Source organism: Cryptomeria japonica, chromosome 6 (genome assembly GCF_030272615.1).
Source record: "Cryptomeria japonica chromosome 6, Sugi_1.0, whole genome shotgun sequence".
Taxonomy (NCBI): Eukaryota; Viridiplantae; Streptophyta; class Pinopsida; order Cupressales; family Cupressaceae; genus Cryptomeria; species Cryptomeria japonica.
This window is the reverse complement of record NC_081410.1, coordinates 168,496,121-168,516,844: the sequence shown is the minus strand read 5'-3', so window position 1 is coordinate 168,516,844 and position 20,724 is coordinate 168,496,121. Positions and strand designations below refer to the sequence as shown.

The following is a 20,724-nucleotide window of genomic DNA, read 5'->3' as shown; positions in this document are numbered from 1 at the left end:
AAGCCAGTCCAAGGATTAGTCATAATTCTGCCTCGGGAAGCGTGCCATAGAGTAATAATTTTTATTTTTTCATAAAAATTTCCTCGTAGTGGTCCTTCATTTTTGGAAACAAAAATGAGGACAACACGTACCAGTTCCTGCTGGCACAGTACTAGTTCCTACTGGCACCGTACCAGTTCTTGTTGGCACCATACCAATTCCTGTTGTACCCGTACATGTTGGCACCGTACCAGTTCTTGTTGGCATCGTACCAGTTTTTGTTGCCGTCGTACCAATTTCTGCTGTCGTTGTACCAGTTTCTGATGTTGTCGTACCAGTTTCAATTTATGCCGACACCATACCAGTTTCTGCTGCCGTCGTACCAATTTCAGTTTCTGTGGACACCGTACCAGTTTCTGCGGACACCGTACCAGTTTATGCTGCCGACGTACCAGTTTTTGTTGCCGTCGTACCAATTTCTGATGTCGTCGTACCAGTTTCAGTTTCTGTCGACACCGTACCAGTGTCTGCTGTCGTCGTACCAGTTTCTGATGTCGTCGTACTAGGTTCTGATGTCATCGTACTAGTTTCTATTGTCGTCGTACCAGTTTCTGCCGACACCGTACCAATTTCTACCGGAACTGTACCAAAACCTGTTGGTACTGTACTAGTGCTCATTGTACCAGTACCTGAACATGTCGTACTAGTACCAATTACCTGTACGGCGGCCTCGTTTTTCCCTAGTGCGGCCTCCTCTGCCATTGTCTGGTTTGCCATACTAGTACGGACCATTGGACCGACTACTGCCTCTACACCGTACGGATTAACTCGTGCACTTCCGCTCCCTGGTTGTACGGCCTCTTCAACCTGTGCCAACTCTTCACTCAACTTCACATGGATGGCACAAATCTCTGCATAGATACCCTCAAACTTTTCATACAACCGCTCCCTGCGTGTACAAACACCGCGAAGGAGGGGATTGTACAGATCCTGCACGTACGATTTGTCTGTTTTCTGACCGTACGGTCTTTCTCCTTTATCCGTTGCTAGTCGTACAAGATCATATGACTTAGTTTCATGTGGGTGCAATGTTCCGCCGTATGGTATTCCTCCTCTTTTAGGTCGTACACCGTACGGGCTATGCCAGTCTCCCTTCTTTGTTGACCGTACGTCGTACAGATAACTCAAACACTCCCTCGACTGGCCTACGTTGTACGAGTGATCTAGTACGGGGTTCTAGTCATCCCCTACGAGTATCACCCGCAGGTCCTCGTCCTTGCCTAGATTGATTTTTTTCACATCCCTTTCCTCGTACTTGATGGGTTTATCCCGTTCAAACTAGTGGGTTGGCGTGTCGTCCATCCGTGCCATTCCCTCTTGGTATCTACCGCACTCCGGGGAAAAGGATTGTTCTCCCATCCCGCCACTTGATTCTCCTATCTCACATATTTGAAGCATGTGACACTCTGGGTGGAAGACCTCATAGTCCTCCATTTGCTAATGAAAAAGTCCCGCCAGTGAACTGGTTCCATCCTCGGGACATTCGTCCAATTCCAACACTCCTTCCTCGTCGGGTTCTTTCCCTCCTCTGTCTCCTTCAGAACCCCACTCCAATCTATTTGAATCTTCTGAGTTGGAGTCTGATGACGCGAGCTCTTCGCTAACGGACCAGTTCCTTAGATCAATTACATACTTATGACCGTCACTCTCGATTAAGAGTGTATTCCTTTTCCAGTTATGATTAGCTTTGGCCATGATCAGCCACCCCCTTCCTAGAAGAGCGTCGTATGCTTTCCTTTCCAGCGGAATGACTACAAAATCCAAAAGGAATTGCTGCGTCCCAATTACCACCTTTTGTGCCATGAGGGTACCGAGGAGTTTGATACTGTGTTGATCGGCATCGACCAGGTGGAAGGTTGGCGGCCAGAGTGTAGGCTTGTCGAGGCTTCGCCAGGTTTCCTCTGGTAGTACGTTGACTCCGAACCCACCATCAACAATGGTGTTTGTAAGCTTTTGTCCCATTATATCCATCTCTACTACTGCCAGTTTCCGTCCAACGCCCACCGCGAGTAGCATAGGATTCATGGCATCCGTACCAAATTCCTTCACTGGGTCCGTACTACATGGTTCCACCACCGTTTGGTGTTCCTGACCGAGGGTAGTATCCATGGTTACATTTGTCAGAGCCATCCTTAACTGTGGCATGGTCTGCAGAAGGTCATACACCCGTACGGCTATTGTGGTTTGTAACATCTGCTTAATGATAGTCTTCTCTGGTTTTGACCGGACTGGTGTCGGCAGCCACATGTGAAGCCCTCCGCTCTCCAGCCATCGCCTGCTCGATATCCGCCCTTGCCTCCTGGAGCCTTTCTTTTTCTGTGCGAGGGTCAAGATACATGGCTTTCTTGTTTTGCAACCTTGTGATTGCCAGTACGTCTTCTCTTGATCCCTCCACATCAAGCATGTTCACCCCTTTTTGTTTTGGACAATCTATGTCCTCATGATTTCCTGGACCGCACCATCTGCACAACAAACTTCCTGTATCACCTCCGTTTTGGCATTCTCGGGCAAAGTGACCCCATTCGTTGCACTTCCTACACTGAATCATGGGTCGCCCCTTCCCGTCGTATTGAATTCTGCTCCTTGGTGTGTTATTATTGGATCTGTTGTTATCCTTCCGATTATTCCTGTACCCTCCAGGTGAGGCGTCAGAGTTTGCTGTTGGCTTCAGCGATGTCGCCGGCGGTGTGGTTTGGTCGGGTTGGGCGTAGAGCACTTGTGTGCTCCATGCTTTCAAGTTGTATGGGCATTCCTTAGTGGAATGTCCCGTTACTTGGCAGATGTCACAGAAAACTTTACGGGGACAACCTCCTTTAGTATGTCCTTAGGTCTTGCAGTCAGTACACCATAGTTCTTTTCCTTCCCTACCACTTTCTTTGTCACCTTTTAACTCCTTCATCATCCTCATCATATCTTTGCGGAGTGCTTGCACGGTTCTGGATCCCCCGTCGCTGTCGTCATCTGTGTTGTCACCATCGCTGGTTCGTCGCTTCCCCTGGGATGTCTTGTTTTCACTTTCAATATCCATGGCGCGATTGTATGCTTCATTGTACGATGGCGGAGGGACTACTTTCATCGTCCTTCTTAGGGATGGTACCAATCCTTCCACGAACCACCGCTTCTTGAGGCCATTTGTCGGCTAGTTCTCCATTTTGTTCAATAGTTCCCTCAGCCTTCTGTTATATGCGCGTACACTTTCGTTTTATCCTTGTTTGGTGTTGTAAATTTGCACCACAATCTCGTTGTCGTCTCGTAGGAGTTTGAATTCTTCCTCGAAGGCCTTCTTTAGATTGCTCCAGGATGTTTTATGCTGAGCATCAAGGTCTGTGTACCAGTCAATAGCTATTCCCCGCAAGGTGGCTGGAAATGCCTTTACCCAGTAGTCCCGGTCATCCTGGCCATTCGCTTCCCAAATGGTGACCCATGTCTTGCAATGTCGTACGAGGTCTTCTGACCCGTCACCCATGAATTTTGGAAGTTTTTGTTTCTCTGGGGTGTGTGTCATTGTTCTTTTCTGTGCGGTTTTATGCAGTGCCTAGAAATGGTTATATGCCGGGAAGGTACTATGTGTCCGGAGGGTACCGTACGCTCCTAGTCTGGTTGGGTCCCTGCCAACCGGGCTTTGGTCACCTTCACTTCTATAGTCCCTCCTTCCCGGGGTTTCTGGATCCGACCTTCCTATTTTGATGCCCTCCGACAAGGACAAGTTTTTAATGCCAAACAACATTGCTTCGAAAATCATGGCGATTTCCTCGTGCAGGTCTCGTACCGCCTCCTCTCCTTGTTTGGAAAATTCTGATTGGGTACTTTGTGATTCAATTCTGAAGTCTTCGTCACTTGACGTCAAGTGTGGGGCCTGGTCGGCGAGATCTTCCTCTGCTATGTCTGGAAGTGGCAAGTTCCTAGCGACCTCGGCCAACTCCTTCCAAGTACACGGTTTTTGCCTCTCCCGACTACGACTCCGACTTCTGCTGTGTTTCTCCGGACTCCTCGAGTCGGCAACCTCTCTTAGTCACCGTCTCCTGTTGGCCTATTCTTTTATACGGAGGGATCTCCGTACAATTCCTTCGTTTACTCCTCCGGTAGTAGTGGCACGTCTATCTTTGTTTGGCCGTAGGGGCATCAAGTGCCAGAGGTACGGCGCCGACTGGCTTCCCTCTCCTCGTCCTCCCTATGACTCCGTTCTTCGTACCGTCGGAGGACTTGTTGCCGCCGAAGTTCCTTTGTTGTTTCTTCTCTTTGGTTTTGACGTGCAATCAAGTTCCTAGCGAGTAACCTTGGAATGCTCCCGAGGAGGTCAAAGACGAGGTGCTGACGGTGAGTTCACCACGTACCGTGCCTTCCAAGATGTCTCTCCTGAGCCTCTCGCTGCACGTATTGCGTGACTGACGCGTCCCACAACTCCAACAAGTCTGTCGTCAACTGATCCTCTCGTTCCTCTTCCGCGGTACTCTCCTCATGCGTGTCGCTGTCCACAACAATTAATTGCTGGTCAAACGGTCGGCCCATTAATTGCTTCCGCCTGCCGCCATAGTTATCCCCAGGTTCGTTCAGGAAACGGCGCCAAAATATTTAGTCCTAAAGGTATAGTGGTGAATAATCAATAACACAGTAGTTCCTGCACGTACCAGCATTCATGGAACAGAACAATTGTACATCATAACATAAATGACCAATGATAATAATTAGACTAGAAAGTTATATCTTTATTCCAATGTTCAGAATTGTCCATACATCCCCCTCCTGCTGAGGTTCCAACAAAACAATATATAGACCCGATGGTTGGCCAAGTTGCCAACCGTCACCAACTCCCAACTACCCGACGGGAACCTCTCGGCAACAGCAAAACATAAACACATAACACACTTATAATTATTATTCGTACTAACATACGTTTTTACCCCTAATAGAGGGTTTTGCTTGATTTTTCCTCAAAAATTAGGGAGTGTTGTTTTACCCCGTGATGTCTGCTATTTTGCCGCGTGAGGTTTGTTGTTTTACCACATGATGTTTGTTGTTTTGCCATGTGATATCTGGTGTCTTGCCGCATGATGACTAGTGTTTTACCGCGTGATGCTTGGGGTTTTACCGCGCAACGTTTCAGGGGTTTTTACCATTTTTTTTCCACAAAAAATGATGATTTGTATCTTCAGTTTTGGAAGGTTTGCTGATTTTTCCTCAAAATCATGCTTTGAAATTTCAGTTTGGTTACCCAACATCAGGTTGGATGGATTCTGGTATTCTTGGTCATTAACACTTTTCAAATCCAAGGAGGGTCTCCACCGCAGCAGAGTGTTCTTTTTGTTTGTGATCAAAAGACTTGCAGTGTCTTCTGTAGGGTAGTTAGTAGATAGAATGACCATTAAGGGAGGGTATTAGAATATTTAATTATATTTTAGTCACCTATATTTAGTTCCTTGTTTAATGGTCATTTAGCTTTTTAGTTAATTAGCTTTTAAGCTTTATTTAGCATTTAGCTTTTTCTTTTTAGTTAATTAGCTTTTAAGCTTTATTTAGCGTTTAGCTTTTTAGTAGTTCACTTTAAACGACTTGTTCTTAATTTAGAACATCGTCCTTGTAATCTCTTTATATACACTTGTATATTGTTGAATAGATTATCCAGTTATTGAATCATTCATTCAATTTATTTTTCAATTTGATCAAACATCTTCCAATTTTGCTTCATCTTCCAGCCGACTTAGTTTTGATGGATTTTAATCTCTTCAAATTTGCTTCATTATTTGTCCAACTCATGTTTGATTTCCAATCAGGTATACTTCAACTTAGGTTTTGGTGAATTTCATTTCCTTGAACTTCGCCTTTTCACTGCTTATGAAACCAAGTTCGATGTATTTGTTTACCTTCTAGGTTTAGAAGTTAACCTTTACCTCTTTTGTTTGCCCTTCTTATGAACTTAAGTTAATTCGCACTTTTCATCTTCTTAGGAAGATCGATGTCTTATCAATTTAAATTGGCGTTTGCCGCCTTCATCTTCTTTAGGAAGATCAACTTCCCATCAATTTAAGTTGATGTGAAGCTTGTTTCTCATCATTGAGAGTTGAACTCAAATAAGAAAATTTCGTTTCCTACCAACCTAAGTTGGTGTGCAGGCGACTTTATGATACTTTTTACTTCCCACCAACCTAAGTCAATCTGCATGAGGTTCTTTATCATCCTAAGTCTAAATGCTCTTGATTAATCCTTCAAACTTTGATGGTTTTGCTTTCTAGACTTGATCGACTTCTTAGTTTGGAAGGACCATTCCTTAATTCGCCAAGTAAATGAAACTCTTTCAAAATTGATCCTTCTTGCCAAACTAGGTTGATTTGCAATCTACTAACCCTAGCATAATGAATGGCAATTACTTAGAGCGAAATTCACCATTTTGGAATTCTGGGAGTTTACTTGAAACACTATACCATGAGAATTTCTTCAATCAAGACTCTCATCGAGGCCAAATTGTTGTTGGATCAAAACCCTAAACAACTAAAGCAACTAATCTAAGCAAGCAAGAAGGGGTCCCCATTTGCAATGGGGCAATGTGTGAAGAATTCACAACAGGTCCCAATGGAACCCTCATACCCCTTATACCTTAACACCCTATGAAAATATGTTCTATAGTAGAGAGAAAGCACACTATTTGATGGAGGATCTGCCAAAAAAATTTCATATGCCATTTATATTTCTATGATGGGAATGTGTCTCTTGTTTCAAGCAAAGAGGTTTATATCTTCATGGATGCCAAATAGTACCTTTTGGGGTTACTTTTGACTAAAGCATGACCTCCCTATGCACCCAATGATTGTGTATTACTAGCCTTTTATGATTTATTTTTCAATATAAGATGGAAACCTTATTTTTGCATTTCATGCTATCATATATTATTTCAAGCACTTGCAGATTCATGTGTGTTAGTTGAATTAATTAATTTTCCTTTTAGGGTTGTAAAACATAAACCATCAAACCTGAACATTTAATATTATAATCATTGATCAAATCCATTGCCAAACCTAAACCTGGTCCCATACCCACTATCGTGAAATAGAAGGGATGCATTCCTATGAGTCAACAACATAGCCCTTTTTATCTATTAATAACCATTTTTTACAATTGATCGATTCTTTTATTTTTCGCATACTATATACAAAAAAGTATTGCTGATTTTAATCTATTTCTCTTACCTGGTTGACCAGACTCCAATTTCTCTTTCCCGTGACTCCAGCCAAAAGAATACCTGGAGAATGAAATATATAGATATTAGATTTTTTAAAATACCTTAGTCAAGAAACATAGGTAATTTTGGTAAAGAAAACATGATAATATACAATGTATGTATCTTTCACAAGCAGACCCAAAGTAACAAATTTTCAATTCTTTGTTTATCTAATTATCTTGCACAGCCAAATAAACTGAGCAAGGATTTAGCATAATTAAGAACAATAAATATCCATTTATATGAGTTAGAGACTGAGACAGTCCCGAAACTAAGTACAATTGGACATAAAATAGGTACACATTAGGCACAACCACCAAAGTGGGTCCAAACTATGTGTGAAATTGTAAAGAGATACAATTTACTATGCTACAATAATATGCACACTTTAACAGGTTTTTGTTTTATATTAGTTCATGGTAGCAGTATAATGGTCTGTCCACATTTGCATCCTTCAATATATATGAAACTTCAACATACAACCATAAATGTAATTGCTCGTTCACACAAATTGCAAATATAATAGCGAGATTTCATTAGCTATCCCGACAAGTTACAGAATGACAGTTTTCTAACCTCTTTAATGCAGATTTACAATCATAAATTTTTGTGTAAGAAATGCAACCAATTGACCTCAAGAAATAATGTTATTTTGCTTCCAAACAGCCCTGGAATCCTCACACCACCTTCCTTAACACCTGTGATTTGATTCTCTGCTCCTTGGCGGCTAAATAGGTCTGTCATTACAACCTCTGTCACCCCCTAAATTGCTCGATTTTCTTCTTCCTTGGGACGTGTATAGTTGAAGAAAATCTTGATGTCAAACAAGTAACTTAGGCACTTGACCAGCATACTGAAACCTACGCCAACAAGGGTAGAAAAATGCCAATTATCTGAAGTTCTAGTTGCCGAACAACCTTCAATACTAACACTCAGCCTTAGTCCAATCTCCATGTCACCAAGATGAAGGTAAATATGATGAATTTTCAATCGCCCACATAGAACAATTATTACACCAGTTATTAGTCAGCAATCTTCCTAATATGGCATCCAAGTTTCTCCTTAGATTCCTTGTTGAACTCCACATACAACCTGACAATCGATCTTTCTTGCAAGACTTCACAAATTGAATCTTCAATTGATAAATCCTTGTGTGAAACCAGTATGATTCGACCTGCAACCAGCTAGGGTAGATTTTTTACTATTGAAACGGACCAGCTAGGGTAGATTTTTTACTATTGAAACGGATTTCTTGGGGTTTCTGTCCTAGGGTTTGCTCGAAAATAGATAAAATAAGTGAGCATGAGCAAATAAGTTCCAATTTCACATTTTATATTTTCCTTAGAACACTGCCAAAGGGTTTTTCAAATTTACGCTTAAATATTTTGTTAAAGAACCTTTATAAAGTGACTTTTGATATTTCCCATTTGAATTCATGTAAATCACGTTATAAAATTATTTAAAGTCATCCGTAAAATTTGCTTTATTGGAAAACTTCATTTAAATAATTAATTTTTCTTTTTCCCTGATTTCACCCAAAACTAGCGTATGGGAAATAAGTAGGCTAAATGGTTCATCTCCAACTACTCCTCAAAAGGGGACATTACAAGTTAAGTGGATATGAACTGCCCTTGAATTGAGCATGCGTAGACACATCGATTAGTTAACTTTTGTGTAACTGGTGAGTTGTAAATGTGCAAGGACACGGTATTCACTCTAAGTGAGATGCAGTTGCTGAGTTATAAATGTAAACTAGGATTCTTTAGTGTACTAGGCCAAGCATACACAGGGAAATTTCCAACGTGGAGATAATAACAGGGAGAATTAATTATAATATAGTCCCATCAATGTGACTCTACCTACTAATTGAATAATATTTAAGTTTAAACAAGCAACACTGAACGAATATAGGAACCTTTGTCAACTTAATGTTCTATAATAACGAAATTAAATCATATAACAACTTCCTTGAATGCAACACAGTCTACACTAAATGTATAATAAGTCACAAAATTATGCATTATTTTGAAGTCAAAACAGTGTGGTCAAATATGATACCTACTATCAGGATCCTCGAGATTCTTTTTTGCATCATCTGGAAGTGCTGCTAACCTGATTATAAAGCATGAAAACATCATCATGATTTTCAATCTAAAGAGACAAAATTCAGTATCTCCTTGTCTTTCCTTATACTTTAATTTTTCTGATATTAATCTCTCTATGTTTCCTTCTGGTCTGATTTTTTTCCTGAGGTTGCACTTCTACTTTTGAGGAAACAGAGTAACAGATCTCTTTCTGACATGCATACACATACCTATGAGAAAGCTGAAGTAGATTTTTCCGTAGTTTAGGATAATTTGGAACCTGCAAATATCAAAAAAGATACAGAATTTTAAAGAACAAAGATATCATGCTCATAAGAGCTTAACAGTGGCATCTGTCTGGAAAAAGGAAATAGATTGACCAATGCTACAGATTATAGAACAACAATCTACAGCTCAATAACAATTCCAATTTGTTTGATGGTAATAACAACATGAGGTAAACAGAAGAGTACATAAATGGTTACACACTTTACATCTGTCAGGAACAAAATACCATATACTTTTTTCCTGATCATCATTTATAGCTAAAATATTAAAAGTATTATAATTAAATATTTGTAATGGTTACAAACACTTGTTAAGGGACTACGTATATCGTTCACTTGATAATCTAGCATATTCTCTCAATTTGGAGCTGAACTATTGTACCAATTTACCAAAAGCTAAAGCCATTTTTGGACATTATGCAGAGAATGGCAGAGGAATTGCAAGATTTCAAACAAGAGATTTGTTAGAAAATGCATAAAATCTCCTGCCATGCTATAAAAATAGGAACTTGTTGACGTGGATGAAATCGCATTGCTGCAAACTCCATATGGCCAACACAGAATAGAATAGCCGACTGATTATCCTACTCTCTCTTGAGATAAGGAAGTCTCTAATGCTGTTTTCTAAGTTTGATCAAAGGAGACTACCTCAAGGTTTCTTTTTTCAGGTCTTGACTGCGGGATCTCTCAGTGGCTTGATGTGTTTTTGCTGGAAACACAAGGGGACTTACGATTTGCAACAAGCTAGTCTGCTATGATTCTCGAATTACACAATAAAGAGCAAAAGGAAAGGTTTAGGAGATCTAAAACTAACAACACGGGTATGCAGGTAGACGGATTCCACATGACCAATTCCTGCTTGGCCAGAATAGCTCACAACCTTGCAGGAACGGTGCAATCTTCAAAGGGACTTGGAAGATTTTCAGACTGGAGACGCACGGCTAAGCACCCAATTCTGGCGCAGCTTAGACGGACACCTGCAATTGAACTAAGCACAATCGAAGGCTCAGGTTAACCACACAAAAGGATACACAATCAGCATATCCTCAGTGGTATGAGCCCGAATCTATCAAATACCTGCACACCCAAAATAGAAAGATCTATCTAAAATGTTGAAAGAAACCATGCAAACAGGATGAAAACAAGACAATAAACACCAAATCAATGTTTATATATTGATTTCAATTGCCTATTACAACAATTTCTGCAGCATCTCTATGCTACTGCTAAGATCTAACCTATTCTAACTCTAAAATCTAACTATCTAACCATCTCCCTATCTAACAATCTCCAACCCTTTTACAAAAGAAAGGCCTCTGCCTTTTATAGATATTACAATTTTGAATCAGAGGCCAGGATGGACTGCATCCAAGGGTCCTGATCTGCCTTCCAAAAGCTGACAGCTTTGACCCATGCCCATTAAATTCTCAGTTATCCAACCAACAAATATCTCAACTACCAACCACTTTTGGCTTTAATTCAGGTCTATCTGGTCTTCTTGGTGGTTGGAAATAGTTATCCACAAAAATATCCTGCACGGGACCCATAGGCAGTTTACAATAAAGCAGTTTCAGCTTTTTAGGAATTGAATTCCTTGAATTAAATCCAGCTGTGCACTTTCTTGAGAATGCATAGACTGAGTGTTCTTTTGCCTTTTGCCTCCAATTTCGCCGGTGGACTTCATCTTTGTTCAACGGCATGGTTCCCAATGCTCGGTTGTTCTTGCGCTCCTACATCTTTTCTTTTCCAATCTTCAGTGCCTGGCCTTGAATTGCAATCCTTCCTCGATTTGCATTTCAGGTCTTTCTCCTGGTTCTTCGATGATGTCCTGCAATCAACCAATTTCACTTAATTAAATTAATTTGGAAAATTAAATAATTTAATTTTAACAAACATTAAATTTAATTACGACATCTGGCTTGAGAAGCTCTTTGTGAGATGTATTTTGAAAATGCTTCTCCTTTCTCTTCGAATGTGAAATCCGATCCTTGGGCTATTTACTTCTGCGTGATTTTACCTTTGGAGTCTTGGGCGTTTTAAATGGGTTTATGGCGCGATTCTGGAGGTTTGGAGAACTTCTGTAGATTTTAAAACTCTAACTCTCATGCTTTTCTGGTAAATTTCAGAGAACTTAGACGTTATTGAAATTTCATCACATTCTCCAATTTAGCCCCCCAGGGTCTGAAATTGGCATTTTAAGTGAAATTTCGGACCATCTAGGGATTTTTGCAACTCTTCCAAATATTAAATTTCAGCCCCATGATCCGAAATTGATGTTTTGGACGAAATTCGGAGCTCTTGGTGTTTCGTACAAACTTTTTAAGCATTTTCGGACCTAAAGCACCCTTTTGGGAAATTTCGGATTGTTTGAACTTTTTGCAACTTTATCATTTTCGGACCTCTTGGCGTTTTGGAATTTCGTGATTTTAATGCCAAATTCGGAGCTTAAGGCGCCTTTTACAACTTGTCCAGAATTTCAGACCATTCAACGTTTTTGCGAATCTTTGAAGTGAAGTTCGTATTTTTTGGAGGTTTTAACGTTTTGGTGCCCAAGGTATTTTTCGCGATTTTAACCTTCTGGAGCTTTCAGCGTTTTGAAGCATATTTTGCGAAATTTTAAACAAATTTCGAAGCTCCCAGCATTTTGCAACCTTGGAGATATTTTCGGAGCATTCATACTATTTAGAAGTTTGATGGGTTTTTAAAATTTCGGGGCTGGGGTCCGAAAATGGGTGTCTAAGGCGAACATCGGACCTGGAGGAGCCTTGCAAGATTTCACGTTTTCACATTCCGCCCCTAGGGTCCGAAAATGAGGATTTTAAGGCGAATTTCGGACATAGAGGGTTTTTAAAATTTCAGAGCTTCAACGCCTCTTGTGATTTGCCATTATTTCAAATTTCGAAGCAAAGGTGCTTTAGCGAACTGGAGACTTTCGCCAATTTATAGCAAACTTCGGATCCTTAAGGCGTCCTTCGCGATTTTGAAGATTTCGGAGTGTTTACACACTTTTCTGCCTTTGCGATTTTGGAGTTTTCGCGCTTTGTTGCCCAAAGGCATTTTCAGACCATAAGGCATATTTCGTAATTTTCAAAAGAATTTCGGACCTATAAACGCGTTTTGCAAATTTAGAAGAAACTTAGAATTTCGGCCCTAGGGTCCGAAATTGGTGCTTTAAGTGAAATTCGGACCTGAAGGCACTTTCGCAACATTTCACTTTTTCGGACTTCCAGCCAATTTTGTCAGCTTTTTCACTTTTTGGCCTAGGGTCCGAAATTGGGATACTTAAGTGATTTTCGAACCTCTAGGGGCTTTTTCGCAACTTTTGAACTTTTTCACATTTTGGCCCCAGGGTCCGAAATTGGGCATTTTCAGCGATTTTAAACGTTTTCTCAAGAAGTGCGAGCTTGGGCACTTGGGCAAGTTTGTCCAGATCTCCCCGGAGGATCATTTAATGGAATATAACATTTAAGTATAAGAAATTATATTCCATATATACTTTCAAGATGTTTGAGAGTGGTTTCGGCCCTCCAGGAGTTATATTGCAAATTCTAGTTTTTGGAGGTTTCCTCAGTTTTTCAGAGTTAGCCAAATTTCAGGATCAGGAAATTCCAGACTTAGCGAGAATTTCAGGGTCAGGACAGAAAGGCACAAACTGGGGGGGGGGTCCCTATCTAAGACGGGGATGGGTGTGCGATTCGCACAACAGAACTCAACTAAGAAAAGGTCCTAGGATTATATCAAAGAAGACCACCATACACACAAACCAAATGCTATAAATCGATATTTTACATGCTGAAGTTTGACTATATCAAAGAAGCAACTAAAAAGTAAGGTTTATTTTTCCCATGTTAAGTTTGACTAGCCCAGGGGTTTCCAAGACATCACAGGGATTTTCGAGATGGCTTGGCATTCCCCCGGGGTTTCCCAATGGAGGGCATTCCCAGGAGACATCTCCTATGTAGGGAGGGCAGCCCATAGGACATCCCCAGAAATTAGTTTTTTTAATGAAACACACAGGGATGGCGAGGGTTGGGGTGGAAGGAACTAACCCCATCCCCCCATCTCCAGATGTCCCTCTCTTTGAAAATGCATGAAAATTCCACAGGATGCATCCATAGGGAACACTAATCTTTTGCCCAAAATCTCATCTTGTAAAGACTACAATACTTTACGTAATTATTAAAGTGAATTTCTATTAAGGCTACTGAATTTAGAAAACAGTTGACACGGTATTCAAATTCAAATCAAATTGTGGAATACAAATCAAAACTGATTATTCATACATCAGAAATGGCAATGATACCCAATCCATTTGGTCCAAATCCAGCCTCCAGTTCTTCAGAAAAATCAGCACTTGTTTCCTGTATAAAACAGAGAAAAACATCATTAATTCACTTTCTCATCTAAAAGGACAAAAAATGAGTGGATATGACAATAGGTAAGAACATTAATGTTAAATAAGGATCAGTAAAAAAAGAATAGGCTGTGATCATATAAATGATAAATAAATTCTGCCATTCTTGTGCATGTTTATATTATCCAAAGCATCACGTATGGTTGACTATCTATGTCTGAAACTTAGTACAGAAAAGAAGGAATGAAATTTTTTTAATGTCCACAAGTGACCTAGTGCAGTCAGTCAGACTTGAAAGTACATTCAGTAATAATAGGTAGGTGCTAGGGTGGAAAGATCTTAAGGTTTGGAAAAGTAACAAAACACTCAGAAACGTGACTGTGTGGTTAAACGTAAGGCAATTGAAACCCACTAAAGATACTGATAGTCATACTGAATTCCTACTTTCCATAGTCCAAAACTGTTTAAACTCTAAAGAAATAATTAGATAAATATATGTTTAACTTATACACCAAAGTAAAGTAGACAAGGGCGTTCAATTTCAAGCTTGATGAACTACATATGTCATTTTATGTCATTTAACACTCTATTTTGAAGACCAGCATCACTAGCACAAAACTATTGTCAACCAAAAAAATCTCCATATTTTCGTTGTTGTCAAGTAAAATGTAAGTTTTCTCATTATAAGACTTCGAATGCATATCCCCTGAATTCATGATCAATATGTCTTTTGAAGTATCATGAACAATTAAGGTAACACCGAAAGCATTACCTCTAAACTTATATCTTACAATTCCTCTTGAAGCAATTCTTCATGCAATGTCCTGGCTTGCTATAATACCAATAATTTTTTTTTCCTTTCACTAGTTGTTCTTGCTATCATACAATCTCAAGTCTTTCTTTTGAAAACCATAATCCTTTCAATGTCTCACTTGCTCTTATGACCTGCTTTGGAAACATGAGAATTATTATTAGACCTTATCTCACAGATATGCTTAAACTTTGTTCATATAGCAACAACAAACTTGCTAAATCTTCAAGAGTTTATTTGAAAGATTTGGCAGACATAGGGGGCAAGAAAATGCTGTATAGCACTGGCAAAGTATTGAGGATAAAAGATTAATAACATTCTTATCATCTACCCTTTTACCAGCATCAGAAAACTAGATATGGATCTTTCATTGAGCAAAGAAATCCTTAACACCATTGAAATGATCACGCAGATGCAAAAGTATAGCTTCAATCTTCTTGTTATACAATTTATTCAAATCTCTTCAAGATTATTTAACAGTGGTAACACCATGCAAATAACAAAGTTTACCATCACTCACAGATTGTTTGAAAACGGATATGGATTCATAGTTGTGCTCCTCAAATTTTTTATTTCCCTTACATCTTGAGGTTTCTAGTCTTTGCCATCAACCATAGACAAAAGCATATAAACCTAAAGAGTAGACTCCACCTTCTCTTTCCATAGGAAAATGACATCACCATCTAATTTGCATTTGTAAGAGTATGTTGCCATCATGATGCAAAATGAGAAAAAAGGAATACTCAATCAGCTCAATCTTTGGAAACTACAACATCTAGAAATAGAACCAAATAAATAAGCTGTCAAAAGCTGATAATGGATGCCATCACCTAGCTCCTTGGAGGATTTGGAAGTCCTGTCAGCCAAAGGGGGAAAAGCCACATGCTTGGCTGCTGAAGGAGAGATCGAGCAAGGGGTGGAGTACAAGGAAATCGCAAGGGTGTAAACAATACATATTGGGGAGCCTGTACAAACAATACATGAGGAGACAGATGAGCCTTGTGGCTATGGCATGCAAGAGATTGCCACTGTTTCCCAACTGGTTAAGGCTAAGGCCAAGGCACCAGTAGGTGGGGATTCAAACAGTTCCAATGCGGATGAGACCCAAGGCATGCATATCTAGATATCCAAACCAAATCCTCATGATGTCTTGGGTACAGTGCAAAGGTACCTATCTAACTAGAGCATATCGCCTTGGTCACACATGAGGTGGCATTCACAACATATGGACATTGGGCATGTACCACTAATGGCTAATGAGGCAGAGAAGATGCTCAGCTTTATGCGGATAGGTTGTGAAAGGAGTTCTTTTGTTGTTTCATATCCCGTGGATGGCCTGCTACAGAGACCCCTGAGATGCAAGAGGCATGGCACCCAGCGCGGCCCACTATAGTGGTTAAGCATGGCAAAGTGCTCTCGACACTCCAGAGAGAACTTGCTTTCGAGATGTTTTCTATTGGCTAAAGAGAGCACACACTTCCCTGGAGGATGCTAAGACGGTGAAGGCGAATGCACTCACCCAAGCGAAGATTGCTAGGGAGACTATTAGGAGGGAGTTATCGACTCAAAAGGTCCTTGTGCAAGGGCAGCTTACTCAACAGACAAAACCTACCACCTCTGAGCAAGAGTGTCGTATGGCTTTGGAGGTGTAGCTATTGGAGTGTGAGGATCAGTTGGAGCAACAGAAAGTTGCCTTGGCAAGGATGTTGGCAGAGCTAGAGGAGCACCCGAAAGTCATGGCTCGAGAGTTGGAGAAATCCAAGCAAGATTTGATGGAGGCAATGCAAATGGTGAAGAGGTCACAAGAGCAAGAGTTGGTGGCAAAACACAACCTAGGCTCTATACAAAGCAAGTGCAGCATCTTCATCAGAGGCTTTCCACCTCCAGAGCCACATCCATTTCAACGTCGACATCCTCTCACCCTGCTTCTCAATGATTTGTTGTTGTACATAGCCCCAATTTTGTTTTCGTCGTCTGGAATACAACTTCTTTTGGGGGGGGAGGAGGGGGGGCTAATGTAGTCAGTAGTTTTGTCATAGTTAATAAATAATATGTTATCAATTAATTATGTTGTAGTCGGTTGTGTAATGTCAATTGTTCCCGAGTGGGTAGTTGTTGGCAGTACCTAGTGGTTGGCAATCTTAACCAACCGCCAAGCACTATTTATGTATTCATTGTATCTCGGGAACTAGTAATGATTTTGAAAACACATTGTATATGGTGATCAATGAAATATCTTTCTAAAGCCTATAATGTCTTCTGCATTGATACATTGTGTTATGTTATGTTATGTAAATGATTTTTGTTTACTCTACATAAGTAATTGAATAGCTCCCTACAAGAGTAAACACAAAATATCTCAATATATTATAACATTAATTTGTTTGTAGGTGTCAAAGTGTAATTTTCCCCTTAAATTTTTTTTTGATTTTCCAATAAGATTACAATGTAAACACAATAACCCGTTAAGGTTAGAGAAAGAAGCTAAAACAACTGAAAGTGAACCCTTCCACCTTTTGTTCACCGAGAGCCCAATCTAGGAGGGTGAGAGCATAGGGTGTTCTGGGGATCGTTAGCACCATAAATTGAACTGAAATTACAATGCAAGGGCGGCAAGCCAGCCCCTTCTGATTATCCAGCAGGATAGAAACTAAACTACTTGGCGATGAACCGGCCAAGGAAACAACAAGGAATTTCAACTCAATCACTCTACCGCATATTTCAGCGGGAGGACAATATCACTCAACCACTTACTCAGTGGGAGGACAAGAATTACAAATATCAAAAGTAAGCGGCAAGCCAGCCTCTTCCACTTTTCAGCGGGTATGCTTTACAATCCAAAAGTGGTTGATAGTACTACTATTCAACCTTACAAAAAGAGAGGAAATATAGAATACAAGAGCAATGTTGATCACAAAAGATAACTACCACCAAAACCAGCTCAAACTACACTCACTCACAAGAACTCAATCAAACATCAACTTTCGAAAATCTGATATAAATAACAGCAGGCTGGAAATGCATAACCAGCAACCCCAAACCACACCAAAATGCTCCCAACTCGCTCCAAACTCACCCCAAACACATAGCACGCATCTCAATGCACCCACAAAAAGTACGCCTATGCTGGAAAAGTACGATTTGCATTATAAAATTAAAAACTCCAAACTAGGGGCTAAAAAATTGCAAATCTTATCGCCAAATGCACAAAAATATTTCGAGCCAATACCCAGAATGATAGGTCGCACAGGCAAGGAGGTAGGATCGAATCTTTGCTTAAGCCACACCAAAAACTAGCAACACCGAAATCACAGCAGCAAACTCGACACTCAAAAACCCACACTGAAACTGAAAATGCACACTGAAAACTTCACCACAATCCAACACTCAGCTAGGTACTATGTTTCAAGTACGAAACTGGCTAAACTAGGGAGCCACAACTCCGAAGCTCAAGTTCACTCGCCACTCCAACAGCATAACAATATGATTTCTTCAAGATATCCAAGATTCCAAAATGATAGCCCAAGGCTCTTATTTAAGAATTTCGTCCAACCAAATTCAAATGCAAATGCACACCAAATACACCTAAATCACATGTCATTTCATTTCACCCCAAAGGCGCCCAAACCCATTCGAATTTCATTTCATTTGCCCCTTCCAAATGGCATCCCCTTCCATCTAGGCAAGTTTGAACTTTGCCTTGGAAATAACTTGCAAATATAAATATAATAAGCTCATGAAATAAGCTTTATTTCTCTTATGCCATTGACTTAGGGAAAATTAATAAAATCATTTAAATAAAATAAGCTTCTATTTCCCAAAGTCGTCCAAATAATAATAATTAAAATATTAACCTTAGAATGCAGTGTTAATATTTAATAAATCATTATGCAAGCCAATTACTGCTCAATACCAAATGAATTGAGGACTGAAGTGTTGGACCAACAACTGGACTGAACTGGAGCTCTGAACTACCCTGCTAAAAATAGAACTACTTGAACTGATACTTACTAAAAATAGTAAGTCATGAAATCATCTTTGAAAGACATGCTCGTTGAACCCAATGAGAGAGCTCAAAAAACCCAGAAAACCCTCAAAATCTGGTCAGCTGCCACCAACTTACTAAAAATAGTAAGTTCAGAATTCCTCTCAAAACTGAATGCATGTCATATCACTGAGTAGCTCTCTAAAAACCCAGAAAAAAATTCCCTAACAGAAGTTCCAAACTCCAACTGCTTCCCACTCAAAATCCACCTGGAAGCTAGAAACCCTAATTCTGCCAAAAATAGCCTACAGGGCTCCTGAATAGGCTATTCCCCACCAGGAATGATCACTGGCTAGAAGGGGACATTACACAAAGCCTTTAGTAAGGGCTTTGCCTTTGGTGAGTGGGGTGCAAAACCCACTAAGATAGCTATATGACCAAATGGACGAGGTAATGAAGACCATCCAAATATATATATGGAGAGAGAGAGAGAGAGAGAGAGAGAATAAAATTGAATCCAGTTGGAACATTATTGATTAGAGGTGGAACAATCAACTCCACCAACCCATTCATGCAACAACATATCACTTCAACCCCATCTTTTCTACACAATTGACTTAACGCTAGCGAGGAGGTTATGGAGGGCCTCACAACATGCATTAGGAAGATTACACCTAAGGAAGAAATCAAGGTCCTAATTATCGAAGAGTTGCAAAGATACAATCATTGAGAATGGAGACTCTTCTCATTGCCACTAGCTATCTGAGGGAGAACCACCTGAGCACCAAGCAACCAAAAATATCAATCTCCACTCCACCTCTTTAATGTATGCAATCATTTCTTACAAACTTGTGAATGCCTTCTTTGCAACTACTTGGTGTAAACATTGGGGTGCAAAATGAGTTGCACAAAGGTGATTCCGTAGTTGAGCATATAGTTGGATGAGTACACACCCACTGATGATTTTTATGTGATTGGGAATGGTGAGATGGATATTGTTTTGGGAATTCAATGGTTGCACTCACTTGGCAAATAGAGTCAAAATTTCCAAACAAGGGAGTTGGAGTTCACTATTGACGAGAGGAAGATAGTGTTGAAGGTGTTGATTGTGATGTCCCCTTCTAGCTAGACATCTGTGTAAGGTAGATTAGCCTATCATTTTGGCCCTCGTAGGCTAATGAGGATGGTTAGAGGGCCTTCTGAGGCTTGGATCAATTCCAGTGTTCAGTGGCTTTCAGTTCTAGCTTTCGTTTGGTGTTTCCAGGGCTCTATTTGCTATACTTACTATTAATAGTAAGTAAGAGGTTGGTTCAGAGGGACCCTTACTATTTTTAGTAAGGAACTTGGTCGTATGGGGGAACCACAGGCTTAACTCCAGTTTCAGATGGCGTGAAGAAATATCGAGTATTGAAGGAGATATTAAAGTTTTAATGGCTCAATGATAATTATTTATTAAAAGGTGATAATATAAGTTATAACTTAATGTTATAACTTGAGGGTCAATTCATCATAAAAGGGGGCCATTTGAGGAATTAATTATAAAGGAGAATTTTAATGAAATATTAAAAGCATTCCCTAAGTCTCAATGAAATAACATTTTAAATGTTATTAATGTGTTTTTTCATGGGAAATCGAGCCAAGAGGGAAATATAAATACTCCTCCATGAAATTGTACAAGTTATTCTTGAGCACTTGTTTTGATGAAATTGTTTGAGAGAAGGAAGCCAAGGGTTTCATTCTACGAGCCATTGGAGAACGGTACATTCTTCAGTGTTTGCAACTGCTCTAAGGTGGTGAAATATCCATTGAAGGTGGCATCCAGGGGAGCTTCATAAAAAGGTTCCATTTGTGCAAATTGGTGAGAAAATTCATTGGTTTTCAGCTGGTTGAAGGAGCTACATCTGCAGATTACGGGACGAATTAGTGCAGCCATTCCACACATTGTTGGCAT

At 40.1% G+C, this 20,724-nt stretch overlaps 1 protein-coding gene across 2 annotated transcripts in view; it reads right to left on the bottom strand.

The window, feature by feature from the left end:
- The window catches only part of LOC131033280 (scopoletin 8-hydroxylase), a 345,921-nt gene that overhangs the window by 303,313 nt on the left and 21,884 nt on the right, over window positions 1-20,724 (bottom strand). Inside the window, exons 2-5 of one of the 2 annotated variants that reach the window (XM_057964456.2) lie at window positions 13,907-13,984; window positions 9,567-9,616; window positions 9,311-9,364; window positions 7,221-7,273 (exon numbers count right to left, since the gene is read on the bottom strand). In XM_057964456.2, the coding sequence (XP_057820439.2) occupies window positions 7,221-7,273; window positions 9,311-9,364; window positions 9,567-9,616; window positions 13,907-13,984 (235 nt within the window). The remainder of the gene's footprint in view (window positions 1-7,220; window positions 7,274-9,310; window positions 9,365-9,566; window positions 9,617-13,906; window positions 13,985-20,724) is intronic. The other variant, XM_057964457.2, reaches the window with a different exon arrangement.